Genomic DNA, 14,348 nt, shown 5'->3' on the forward strand with positions numbered 1-14,348 from the left:
AAGTCTCTGTGCTGGCAGAGCTACAATGGAATTCAAAATATTCGTAATGGCATGAATGGTTATGATCGTTGTGTCTTTTTCAAATTGGCAATGTCCTACACGGTCCCCTAATTGAGAAATGGGGTCTAATATCCAACTGACTCACCAGCTGGTGAGCTGAGGATGGTATCTCTTGTTTATGCTCCCGCAACAGATTCCCGACTGTTGAGTCTACCAACCAGGAAATAGACTCTAGAACTTAGTGGTATGGCTTCATCTCTGCTGTATAAATCACACAGTGAAGAAACAAACAGACAGCAGTCTCTTTTTATTGAGTTTGAGGTCTGCTCTGAGCAGGAAATGCTAGTCTTCTGCCTTTGTAACGTTACTTTTGTGTGATCTTTCTTCGCTTCGAGGAAGTAAGTCCGTGTGGTATAATCTCTTTGGTCCGTGTCACCATATCTCTTCTGCGAGCGAGACAGAACGTCGGCCGTCGGAGGAGCTGCAAGTTCCAGCCCAGCAGGCAGGGAACAATACAAAGCAACAGGGAAGAAGTGAGAGAGTAAACTTTACTATCTGGCGTGTCTAGTATTATCTATTAGTTATCTATGTTCATTCTTAAGAAATTTGTTTATTGAATTGCGTGTAGATTTAGGTCTTCTGGGAGCCCGACTAGACGCTACTGCCTACAGTATGAGCGACTGGGCTGTGTATAGTAGCAGCATAAGCGGCGTTATAGCCATAGATTCTAGGTACATGTACTACTGCTAATGAAAATGCGCGCAAATGCTATCTATTGCGAGTATTGTATTGGGTTTCTACTTTAACACCCTATGTTTTTCTATCATTATCATGAAGTATCAGTAGAAACTTACAATATCTCACAATTTGCCTGAAATTTTACTCACATGTAAAGAAAATATTCTGAATTCACAACTAGTAAAAGCACACATTAAAAATGAGATTTGAGGTACACGCTGCAAGTGCAACTTATTTATGGTGAGATAACAGCTTTGAACGCGCGCCATGTTATTTTGACGCTCTCAGTTGCACTGTGCTTTGCAATCGACACCCCTACCCTGGCTCTATTTAATAAAGCCAAGGCTGTATTGCCAATGTGCGTGTACCTGGATACCTTGGTAATAGTCATACTTTTCCTACAGGCTACACCAATCCATTTATAATCTATGTGTCATTGTTTTGCTGTTGCTATACCCCTCCGCCAAGGGAGGAGGTTATGTTTTCATTTCCGTTGGTTTGTTTGTTTGTTCGTTAGTTAGTTTGTCCGTGTGCAAAATAACTCAAAAAGTAGTTAACGGATTTGGATGAAACTTGCAGGAAAGGTTTAAAATGACACAAGTAACAAATGATTAACTTTTGGTAGTGATCCGGAAATTTTTTGGGAATTTATAAAGGATTCTTGATATTTTGGCAGGTAGGGCCAATGAACTTGGGAGTTCAGGCCGGGCATATTTGAGGTTTGCATGCGCGCACTAATGTGCGTACTCTAGATGCTAGGGCAAGGCGCGCCGTGCAGCTGAGGGTTTATGATGTAACAAAGGCTTCTATATTGGGAAATCGGGCGACTTTCAGCACACAATGCTATAAGTACGTATGGGTGGAAATCACTGATATCTCTATGGAAGAACAAGATCAGTGGTGGAAATGAGCTGCATGCTTGGTAGCCTTTTGGCAAGGCCTCGTGGCTGAAAAAGAGACTAACTGCGAGAGAACGGGTGAACGCGAGACCGAGCGGCAGAGCCGCGAAGCCTTTTGAAACCTGACATGAATTTCTTATCTTGAGCCTTGTTTCTCGCCGATTCTGCTACCCTATAGGGTAGCAGCCAATCACCGAGCGCATTGCTCACCACGCCGTCGCATCTAATGAATATACACATTTATAAGTATAATATGTATATCTGCGGTTCGCTCATCCGTAGCTGCCTGCAATGCCAGCGCAGTGTTAACACGTCCTCATTAGCATAAATAATTCATGTTCGCCTTCGTCAGGAGGCAGTAGGGAAAATACCCAGGTTTCAAAAGGCCTTGTGGCTGCACCACTCGGTCTGGCATTCACCCATTTCTCGCAGTGCTCGGTGTGGCGAGTTAGTCTCAATCTTCAGCCACGAGGCCTTGTCAAAAGGCTATATGCTGCGCTGTCAGAGTGCTTTTCTATACAAATGATGCACAGGATAGAGTGCGTTAGTGTAGGCGTAGTGCACTCGAGGGTATACCAATTGTGAAACATGCACGAGGCGAAGCCGAGTGCATGTTGCACTACATTGTAAATACCCGAGAGTGAGCTACGCCTACACTAACGCCACGAAATAATCCTGTGCATCATTTGTTTTATAAAATGGGTCGAAAATTCGAAAACTAACATCATTTTTCAGCGTTTTTCACGTACCTTTGTGGGTCAAGACGTCCGAAGATGTTCGTCCCAAACTTTTACGCACGTCGCACTCGCGGAAGTCCCGTACATACAGTATAAGTATAATGGGGGGTTGGGTTTCCGGACACCCGCATGAAAACTTACTTATTTTACATAGAATATGCACCCTTTACCTTAAAGACTTGATATAGACTCCTCATATAGGCCTACTAGACAACATACTCTGAAAACGGCGTGAGAATTAACCTGCTAAATCGTTGGATTTGCTCTTCAAAGTGACTCCATGTACGCGTCCGGTCCCATAACGCTTGGTCTACTGTACTGTACAAAGTGTACGTACAATGTACGTACGCCACATATGTTATGCACAAGGGAAGACAGGCCGGCCGGCCGGCAGCCCGAACTAGAAGTTGTTTACAGGATTGACAGCGCGTACGCGTATGCATGCAATTCATCAAAGGAGCCGCCGCGCGCACAGACGATCGGCAATTTACCATAGGATTACAGGCAGTGCAGTTGTACTGAAGTAAAGGAAGGAGGTGTGTCTCATTTCAGAGCTTCCTATTGGCTACATTCTTGAACCCATTTTATAATAGTTATTAGTTGTTATCAGTTTTTCCAGTAATATTTGGATATATACATGTATTCAAATCCCCAGTTAAGAGTAAAAAACACTGCGCATGGTGTCAGGTGTGCATTATCGGGTTTCTCCATTGGCAGGGCTGCACACTAATTAACCGACTTATTTCTACCCATCTGACCTTTCTGTGGGACCAGTGTAACCATTTTCTCCATTTTTTACTGGTCCATTCCTGAAAAAGTTACTGGTTTGACAATGATTTTTAGTGGTCAGGGACCATCAGACCAGTGCCAGTATGCAGCATTGCCATTGGACTCCAGATCATAAATCTACAAACCAGTCAGTGTGAGTGCCAATTAAAACTTTCAGTTTCACCTACACAAAGAAAGGCGAGCAAGAGCGTTAGAGGCAGGAGATGCTATTTAAAGCTTTATAACCTGTGGCTGTGAGTCAGGGTGTAACCACTGGACAGTTCAGAATTCATCAGGGTGCTTCAGTGGCATTGCAGCAAAAGAAGGGTCTTCCAAGCTTACCTTTAACATTGTATTATTACATGTACTATTAATACTAATACTGCAGTAAGCAAATAATCAACGTTGGTGAAGGTGATGGGACAAACTGTCACTTCCAAGGCAATTTGGATGTAGCTATCTTTCTGAAGCGCAGCTGAGGAAAGATAGCGTACACATTCAGATCGCCGAGGAAGTGATAGTTTGTCTCATTGCCTGAAACTAAAAGTTGATTATTTGCTTTACTCCACATCTAGGGTCCTAGAAATTCCCATTTTATTCCACATCTGAAACCGTTTTAGCTGTCTTTAGGTATACTTAGGGCTTACAAATTTGTAGGCTACTTGTGCGCGTAGATGACAAAACAATGAATTTGCTGCGCGCACTGTGCGGCACCAAAGTGAAAGTGCGTTGCACTGTGTACTATCAACTGACCTTGGTCACATGATCTAGTCCACAGTGCAACTGACTTTTATTTCGCACGTACTCATCTTGCGTTAGAACTGTGTAGACTGTGTGGAGATCAGCAAAACAAAAGGGACTATCAACATAGAGTGTAACAAACTTTTCTTCTCAGGTGATGTGATGGGCAAAACTACGCTTCATCACGTGATCAGCTCTGGACCAATCCTATTGCAACATTCTTGTGGAATATGATAATCAATCTACCCACAGAAAATACCAGTGGCACTGGTATTTTCTGTGACTCTAATAGTGTAACCTGCTAACGTGTTCTGAAAAGTGAGCATTGGGAAAGAGTTTCTGTACACGGATGCATGTATGCACACCACTGATCTCTAAAGGAAATATTGATATTTCGTAGAGATCAGTGTTGCACACACATTAATTTGGCAAGTGGTCAAGACAGCATGCATCCATGCATTAGCTAACAAGTGTAGGGTAGGGTAGAGTTGGTATGGCAGAATGAGTGGAGGGTACACAGGGAACTCTTGCTGAGCATTGTTGAGTAATACTCCCCGTTGTATGTTCTTATTGTTACATGTAGGTGTACATCACCTAAAACTTCAGGCAAGATGCCGTACATGTCTGTGGTTTCTCAGGATGACAAAATGCTACATCTGTCCAGGGTACCTGGATTACGTGCCTGGAGTACCTCCATAGGTATGAACTGTTCTTCTTCTTTATTTACCTTCAAAGGGCTATGCAGCCTATCATGAGGATGTGAACTTGACATGCATGCTTGTTTTGAGGAGGAATGTGGTCCTACTCAGACTTATATGCTGCTGTGTAATGGCCTACAAAGGAGACCTTTAATTTTTTGACTGATCGAGTTGAAATTAACCACAAAGCTTGTTTGATCAGTCCACTCAGATATTAATCACTACCATGTAGACTTTTGGATAACTAGCCTACATAGATTCCATAGTGTATAGCGTGATGAATAAACTTAAGCTATGGTATCACCCTGTAATTTGCTGCTTTTCTTAGCCTTGGGGTGAGCTTTCCAAAGCCTCTGTAGGTAGAAATCAGACTCAAGTCTTTCCACATATTTTTTTTTTTTTTAAATCAAAATTTGAGTGTTTCCTCAGCCTCAGTGTGGTGAAATCTGAACATTAGAGTGTCATCAACCTTGATGGGGGAAGGGGGATATTCAGAGGGACTCAAACCCATTGAATTCCTTGTAACAATACATAAAGAATAGCAGGGAGTTTAACGAGTACCTGTTCCTCTAAAAATGACACATTAATGTACATTGTTAGTGTTATGAAAGCAAGTCATATCGCCATGTAGAAACCAGATAGAACTGAAAATTACAAAGTATGAATTTCAAAATATATTTGAGAATTACATTAAATTGAAAATTAAATTCTTTGAAACTTACAAGAACAACTAAAGAAACAAAATGAAACATAAGTTCTCATCACAATAGACAAATGTCACCATAATAGTCTCCTTTTTTTTTTTTTTTTGGTACACCTTGTTGAACTCCCATGTCTATGTCATGGTGTTCATGATCCCAGTTTGTTAGCATCTTAAATTACTCGTATCATAATATTACAAGTCAGTATATTACAATAGTTCATTGCCAAAATGTCAGGAAGCTATTATTTATAGTGCAGCATACTCATTGCAACTCTTGTCTTGATGCATTAACTGCTGGTCTCATAAGAGGGAAAAAATGTCAAGTATGACTTGATGGAAACTTTTCAGTAATGCACAAAGTATTACTTTTAATATCATGCTTGATGATAGATGAAAATGTTTCATCTTAAGATTTGTACAGTGATAAAGAATTATTTTTTTTTAATAATCTGTCACTTCATTGTGCAGAAACATAAGATAATGAAGGTATTGACTGACCTGCCAATTATTCCAGTCCTTTTCTCTGAAAAATAATGTCAATACTTCTACTGGTGTATCTTTTTCACATTCCTCATTCCATTGTGATACAATTCTGATTGCACCGGCATGCATTCCTCATCTCTTACAGGTATTCTGGCTGTTGGGGTAGGAATGGTTGTTTTTTCAACAGATGACTGGCTGTGGAAGACATTTTGCCTCTGCTGCTGTATGTTTGTCGCTACGTGTGCTTTGGATGACTGGGAGGTAAGAACTCATGGCAATTGTGGCTGAAAAGGAATTTTTTTGTGACCTTACACATCAGTGAAATGTGTGGTTAAAGCTTTTTAGTGGTTTGTTTTGCACGACTATTTACAAAGTGTACCCATTCCCCAGCATATCAAGTGTGTGGTGCCTCATTAGTTTTCTGCAACAAAACCCTTTGCCAGATTTGGAAGATAACCTTGGCATTATATTATTTCCGTATGTTATTCCTTTACATTCCTATTTATGCTATTTTTCAATCTGCCTATACATTGAATTGAGTTACGGGCTAGTATGGTTCAAAGAAGTAGGGTATCATCCATTAATATTTGTTCTGCACTCAAACTTTTATATACAGTGTACTGTAAAACCAGAAACATTCACAGTTTGAAACTTTCGAGAACTGCCACTAGCACTTGATGCTGATTGCGTAGGTGAAACATTTCACATGCATTTTACTTTCACGAATCATGGCTCCTCACGAACTTCGCAAAAGTTTCATGCACACAAAAATTTCTGGTTGTACAGCAGATCACTCAAGGATATTCCTTGATAACCATTTCTATCGAAGAAAAAGAAAAGGAAGAACATCTGAAATTATGTGACTTATTCTTTATTGTAGTGATAGTTATGCCTGTATTTACTTAGTTCTTTTATATCTGCATTTGTACAGTGATTACTTTTATATTTTTGATTACATTTACCCAGGAGTGCTTCATTGAAAAGGAAGGGGAAATTCATCTCAAAAGGTTCAGCCTGATAGAAAAATTACTCAGACCAAGGGAGAGTCAAAGAGAAGGTAAGTGTAATGCAACATGGATTTCTGAGTGTACTGTCAACAGTGTGTCTGTGGTGAAAGTCTTACCTTCATTGCAGCTGTAAATTGCAGTTGTTTCATTTTGTATGTACTGTATGGCACGTACAGCACTTTGTCACGATTTCACCTGCTCTTCAACACATGGTAGTAAGTTAGTGTTCCACGTGTTATCTTGCTTAACTGGTTAGAAGCACACAGAATAGTTCTATGATTTCTAGGTATGATAGAAACAGATGAGGTTTGTGTTAGAATACACAAAGAGTAGAATGATTTCAAGGTATGATAGTAAGCAAATAATCGACTGTGAGGGCGAAGGTGCAATCTAACGTTGCCGAGGTTATATGTGAGGTGTGTATCAGGCCAAGCTGTAGGCGAGGGATGATAGAAGGGCTCAAGGGTCACTGTGGCCGAGAGATGCAAGCGATACTTTTATTGATTGCAATTGTGGATATGGTAAAAAGTGCTAACGAAAAAGTATACGATGTGACACACGTAGTACCACGGCATGGGTGTTAGGAGAAAAACATCTCTTGGTCACATGGTCCAAATTCAAGTAATTCCATTGGTCAAACATACTTATGTGGGATATGATAACAGATGAGGTGTTGTATTTGTTCTCCAGTTGTTGTTGATGCAAAGAGTGTCATTAAAGCTGATGTGGAGATGGAGGACATCCGGTTCTTTGGAAGAGGCCATGTGGTGATGCTTCATTTCAGTCTTGGCTATTCTATGCCCCTAACTGAAAAGTGCACCTTGGGAGATGGCTCGTAAGTTGTGCTCTCTCTGTCTCTGACATTATTTTCCCTCTTTCTTTCACTCTCTATAACTCTTTTCCTTTTTGTCCACGTTTTTTTACATATTATTTCAACTCTCTCAGTCTCTCTCCTCCATAAGTACCCTCCTCTACTTTGTCACTTTGATATTCTATTCAACAATTTTCAGAGCAATATTACCATGTTTTGCATCCAGCCATATGTAATACACTGTATGTTTTATGTGTAATACTATGCATTTGTGCAGACATATTTCTTTTTTTCATCACTCAATTCCAGCTCAGATTTGTTGATTTTCAGGAAAAAACAAACAGTAGTACAGTGTCTAATGAAGTTTTAACCCATTCCTTACAGGAACCGGACGACCTGTGTATTGAGTCTATGGGGATTCCAGAATTCAGTGGGGAAAGGGCCAACTATTAACCATAGAATGTATCACATATATCTGTACTTGAATGAAGTTTATATGCAGACTTATCCAATTTTCAAGCAGTCAGTGCACATATTGAAAAGTGTATTTGAGTGCATTTAACTTTATTTTTTATGCTTTTGTCTTTCTTCTATTTTCTATAGGGATCATCAGAAAATAGCTGATGTTATCCACCACTTTCTAGATCTGGACCAGAAAGTTTTCACTCACATGGAATTCAGAGGTGGAAATGAGCAGCCATCAGCATCCTCTTCTTCCTCATCCTCATCCTCTGATGATGAGGGTGGAGAAAAGGAGAAAACGAGGTAGCAGCTACCAAAAGGAATACAATGTACCCATCTCTCCAAACGTCTATCAGCATACAAAAGAAGTGGTGATGCCAACACCATTATTGTAGTAAAGTTCTTTCGTCATTACATTTACAGTATATTTATGTTGGAGAAAACACAGTGTAGCATTTTTAAGTCAAATCTTTTGGAAGTTGTAAGTCTGTTTGCATTTGCCTGAAAACAACCAGTATGACAGAAAATTAGGGGTAAGTTGTAGATTTCTTCATTTGGAAAGCAATGGGTATGCACATCCTCAAGAGGCTGCGAGAGAAGTGTGGCAGAAGATCATGAAACTATGCAACTAGACTTTAAGAAGGTATGTAAAGGTTATTGATATGAGCCATGTCAGTGTCAAACATCTACACCTTGGCATGTAATTTTGTCTTTGCTTTTGTTTTTTTAACCATCACATCTAAGGCACTCTACTTACGTGTATGTACCAAGTTAACACTAAATGGCCCAAATTCACAAAGGTGCTTTAGGGTTTAGCCCATGGTTCAAATTTAAACCATGGTCTACAGTGAGCATGAAATAGGCATACCTTTCACTTGCCTGCATCAATGTCCCATTGTTGTTGGACATCTGTCAGTGTACCCAATCTATCACATGCAATTATGCAGAAGAAATTGACATAAACCATGGTCTAAATTTAATCTGCCTTTGTGAATTCGGGCCATTGAGTTTAGATATCATTTTCTAAGATTACAGCATTTACATGTACAGTACTGAAATGAAAAATTGTGTTTATTCATGTTGTCCATAGTTTGATAGTACGATGCAAAAATGCATAAGATAGTGTTGCTAGATGTACATTGCATCTGTACACGCCTCACAGGTACAGATGTTTAATGATACAGACAGAATTGACTGTAGGGCTTATCATTAGGTACTAGGTCTTTTACATACAGTGTATGTGCAGGAGGTTAGCTCACAGTGATTCCTTGTGCAGTATCTACAGATTGTATGAGGCATTGTCACGACATGGTTGACACATTTCAGAAATTCTACAGCAGGCTTCATGCCCATTTCCATTGGGCATTAGCACTCTGCACAAAGCAATGACATCCACTCAGTTTTTTGGGAAAGACTAAGCCCATTTTTTTTTTATTGTATTCCAATGGTGTAATGGTGTAATATGTGCCTATGTAGCTTGTGTGAAGAGGACTGTCATCTTTTTTTTACTGACTTTTGTGTGTAAGTTTGGAACAAAAGTTTGAGTTCCAAGTTTGTGTGATATTAATGATGGAAAGGGCCATCTTCCTGCCTACTTCTGTCAATTTTTGTGTACATCTACTGTAGTTCTGAAAGCAAACACAGTAGTTCTGTGACAAAGAATGCACAAATCTCATGCAATCCTTGTAGATTCACTAATCTTTGTAGGCGGATCACAAATCATATTGAAGTACATTCATACAGTGGTGAGTATTGGGTGATGATGAAATGTAAGTTGAACTTTTGTGGGAAATACTGTATCTCGACCAATTCTCTATCATTCTTTTTCCAGTCTTAGTCATCAAAATGAAAAGATTTCAGTACTCCATGAGAACACCAATGTTGTCTGTAATTGAAATGATGGTATTTTTCCCCCAACTAATGTATTTGCAGAGTACTCTATGACTTTATATGTAAAGAGGGATTACTGTATTTCATTTTATATGTGTACAAACTGATTAAACAGTTGAACTCAAGAGCAGAGAAAAAAGGAAATGTTATAAACAGAAACAAAAAGTATACGTACATGTATGTATAATGCAGTCTATGGAATGAGGTGGTATATTTACCAAATTTTCCTTTTTGATTCGGATCAATGAATAGAATGTAAAGTGAAAACTGTATCATAAATTGTTTACATGGTCCTACATTCAACTGTATGCACTGTGCTAAGTGCGTTGTTTACTGTCTATTATCTGATCTGCAAATGGTCGAATTAGGAGAATACAAAGGCTGGTCCTGAAGGTATTAAATGAACAAGGTTCACAGTGAGTCCCATGTAATGTGTCAGATGTGGTAATATCAATAACTTGGAAAAGTCAAAATCTTTGATTTTAAACTGTATCATCAAGGAGCTTTTCAATCAATGTAATCAACAAATACTTTGAACACATTGAATTGTACACAGTGTATTTTTGTTTTTGTTTTTGTATCAAGGAACAAAAGCTCCATTCAGTGTTCCAACATCAGATGCAATACATGTAGAATATTTTTTAATTCAGCTAACCTTTGCGTGATTATTCAGTGTTTTTTTTTCTTTTCTATGTGTTGTTGACTGCCCTTTCTGAAAGACATCTACATGGCTTGTACAAACGACTAATATCATCAGCCAAATCGCATTGCCTTTATAGTTTTCAAAATAAGAGGTTTTCCACATTCACCACTATGCTATGGTTATTGTGCTTAAAGGGATGGTAGAGTTTCGGTTTTCTGTGTTTCCAATGTTTTTTGATGGATGAATTTTTGAGATGAGAAACCTTATGAAATATGAAAGAACATCTAATTCCAAGAGGAAATCAAAGTTTATTCTATGAAAATTGTTTTAGAAATGGCTGAGATATCCAAAAGAAAGCGATACTGTCTAATAAAATGTGGGACTCACCTTTTAAAAAGATCACTTTGTTTTACTCTGTTTTCGGATATTTCAGCCATTTCGAAACCAACTTTCTTTAGATACAAACTTTGAATTCCTTTTGGAATTGTATGCTTTTTATCACTTCATGAAGTGGTTTCTAAGTTTCTCACAAAAAGTTGAAAGCTGAATCCTCACCTCAACCAATAGTTATGCTATCCCTGGGCTATAAAATAATGTATGCTACGTATTTTGGATACTGGTATGTGATGCACCTGGTGGCGCCATCTACGGTATGTTTTATACACGTGTGACAACATTTAGGGTCCATTTCGTAGGTGTTTGGATGTGGGTGGAGTACAATGGAGTCAAAAGGGCCAAAGCTTTTAATCCTAGCAGAATCTTCATCAGATGCAAAATAAGAAACAAGTAGGGAAAGCAAGCACATGTGATAAGGACTATGCACAACAAGCACAGTTGGGGGAGGGCTAGGGACACAGAACAAAAGAAAACAAAAGGGGTGGGTGAGAAGTCAAAGGCAGGGAGGTAAATGGGTAAGGAAGGGGATTATAACAAGGGGGTGAACAGACAAAAGGCAGAGGTGGGCTACTGATGATCCCAAGGATCATAGGGGCCCACCTGAAGGATAAAGATGAATAGGGAGCACTAGAATATAGGGGCAACAGAAGGGTAAAGAAAGGGAAAAGAATGAAATAGCAACAGCATGAGTGAAGGGGGAGGGGGGAGGGAGGGCTGAACAAGCAGCAAGCCCTAACCTGGCGTACAGAGATGGGGCAATTAACAAATGAAATTGAAAGTCAAATAACAAATGCAAAGTACACATTGTACAAAACATATCAATGTGTGTATATATATATATATATATATATATATATGTCACAATGAATACTATGTAGGAGTGGATCGATTTACACTGTAAAAGCAAACTTTACAGGGGAGAAATAATCATATGTGTAAATGTATATATATAGGCCTATATTATATATATATATATATATATATATATATATACATACATACATATTATGTTGAGATTTCACGTATTGGTTCCACGAAGAAATGAAGAAACTAGCTGGTAATGCATTTTTGGCCAATAAAGGATGAGTTTATTCGACTCGAATTTTCGGCGTCTTACGCCTTCTTCAGGAGTCTGCCTTCCTGCCTACACACACACATATATACATATATATATATATATATATATATATATATATATATATATATGTATATATACATATACAGTATATATATATATATATATATATATATGTGTGTGTGTATATATATATATATATATATATATATATACAGTATATATACATACATACATAGATGTTGTATATACCGGTAATATAGGTTACCTGTGCTAGGGAGCATGTCTATAAATAGGGCCTATATAGACATGCATAAACAAACACAAGTGTGTGTATGTGTGTGTGTAAAAGTATACAACTGAGGAAAAGGGCTATATTATAAAAGTAACTTTACATCTATAATGCATCTACATGCATTGTCAATTTATATTCAAATATTCTGCAAATTGTTTTAATCGCATATATTCAACAATGTATTCCTTGTTACATATTATTGTTCTTATGTATTTTTTTGTATTGTGGAAACTTTGAATAAATTTGAAACTTTGAAAATGCGTAATGTAAGGAATCGCAGACATTATTTCCTCCTGGATGTAAAAGGGAACCCAAACCAAAGAGCAATGTGGATTGAGTGAAAGCAGCACCATTAGTAGAACACATCACTGAAAATTTGAGGAAAATCGGACAATCGATGCAAAAGTTATATGAATTTTCAAAGTTTTGATGTTGGAACTGCTGGATGAGGAGACTACTAGAGGTTATGACAAACAAGGTAGCCTCTTCATTTTATGTGCCAGTGTGTAAATAATGTTCAGAGTAAAAGAATGCAGAACCAAACATCTGTTTATAGAGCCGAATTGGCGGCTATCACGCTAGCTTTGTATTGGATTGATCAATTTCCAGCACTTCAAACAGGAGTAGTTATTTTCAGTGACTCACTCAGTGCCCTTCGATCAAGCCATTCGATCTCAAAGAGAAGAAAGTTTTGTTACAGAAATATTAAGTTTCTGCACTAATCTATATTCTAAGGGAATATTAGTAAGTTTGGAATGGATTCCTGGACACTGTGGAATAACAGGAAATGAAGTGGCAGATAAAGCAGCAAAAAAGGTTTACAAAATGTTTCCATACAAGTGAATAACAAGTTGAATAAATATGAATTTGATAAAAAACTGAAAAGGTGTTATATGACAAAATGGCTATAAATGGGAGGAGACAAACTCCCCCCTGAAATATGTTCGACGAAAGGTTTCTCAGACCTATTTATGCACTTTGAATGACAGAAGAGCTGAGACAATTGTACAGCGCCTCAGGATGGGGAATTTAGGTTTAAATGACAATTTGTTTCAAATAAACCAACATGTGTCGGGTATGTGTGAATATTGTAACGTCCCAGAAACAGTTGATCATTTTCTTATGTTCTGCCCCAGATATATTATACCCAGAGCTATGATGTTAGCTGAAACAAAAATTCATGAGAGCAGCATTCAAAGCTTACTAATTTTAACTAACCCAGTATACCAAAGAGCTCTTGTGTTATATATTAAAAGATCACAAAGTTTTTAGATAAACTTCCATGCATGTTATGAGTGTACATAGTTTGCACAAACTCTGCCTCGAGGTATTCTGAAGAGGCAATTCATGCGCACCACGGCCCAGAGATTGCTTACTTTACTCAAAAATGTATATGCGATTACTATATATATTTGCATCTTATTGATATTGCCTGTCTGTTTTGTTTGGCTTTGAATCGGACCAATTGAGGTTCCTGTGCTGCTAACATGGCTAAGGATCAGACTCTACTGCCTGCATATCGGAGGGGCCTAGGCCGTTAATAACGGCTGAGAAGTCTGCTCGAGACAATGAGTCGGATTGGCCAGAAGATAAAAGCAGGCAAATAGACGTACCAACAGCTGACCAAGGATACTTATTACAATATTTTTTTTTTTGGAAAAAAATGATAAAAGGAAAAGAAATTTATAGAGTAGTGTTTGGCGTAAATATTCTAAAGAAAATGGAAAACGCCACTAAACACAAAACAACAACAACAACAACAAACAACAATAATATAAAGAAAATATAAAGGGAACTCCACAAAAACTCATTTTTCATGAAAATTACACATTCCCTCAACTTGATACTGACATGTGTTAAGGGTAGCAATTATCCCCCCTGCTTTCTGAAAGTGGTTAGTCAAGTGTGCTTTCATTATGCTAGAAAAGTGAATTTTTGTGGAATTTTCTTTATATTTTCTTTATATTGTTGTCCACTCATACGTCATAACCTCTAGTAGTCT

At 38.2% G+C, this 14,348-nt stretch overlaps 1 protein-coding gene across 1 annotated transcript; it reads left to right on the plus strand.

The window, feature by feature from the left end:
- Positions 1–219: 219 nt before the first annotated feature.
- On the plus strand, positions 220–11,157 carry LOC139709978 (cytochrome b-245 chaperone 1 homolog). Its single transcript, XM_071621927.1, has 6 exons — positions 220–533; positions 4,467–4,582; positions 5,913–6,028; positions 6,734–6,824; positions 7,465–7,609; positions 8,189–11,157. The coding sequence occupies exons 2-6, from the start codon at positions 4,495–4,497 to the stop codon at positions 8,352–8,354; spliced, it is 606 nt and encodes a 201-aa protein (XP_071478028.1). The 5' UTR covers positions 220–533; positions 4,467–4,494; the 3' UTR covers positions 8,355–11,157.
- Positions 11,158–14,348: the final 3,191 nt, after the last annotated feature.

Source organism: Diadema antillarum, unplaced genomic scaffold (genome assembly GCF_040938485.1).
Source record: "Diadema antillarum isolate AM-2024a unplaced genomic scaffold, OU_Dant_1.0 seq00001485_RagTag, whole genome shotgun sequence".
NCBI classification, from domain to species: Eukaryota; Metazoa; Echinodermata; class Echinoidea; order Diadematoida; family Diadematidae; genus Diadema; species Diadema antillarum.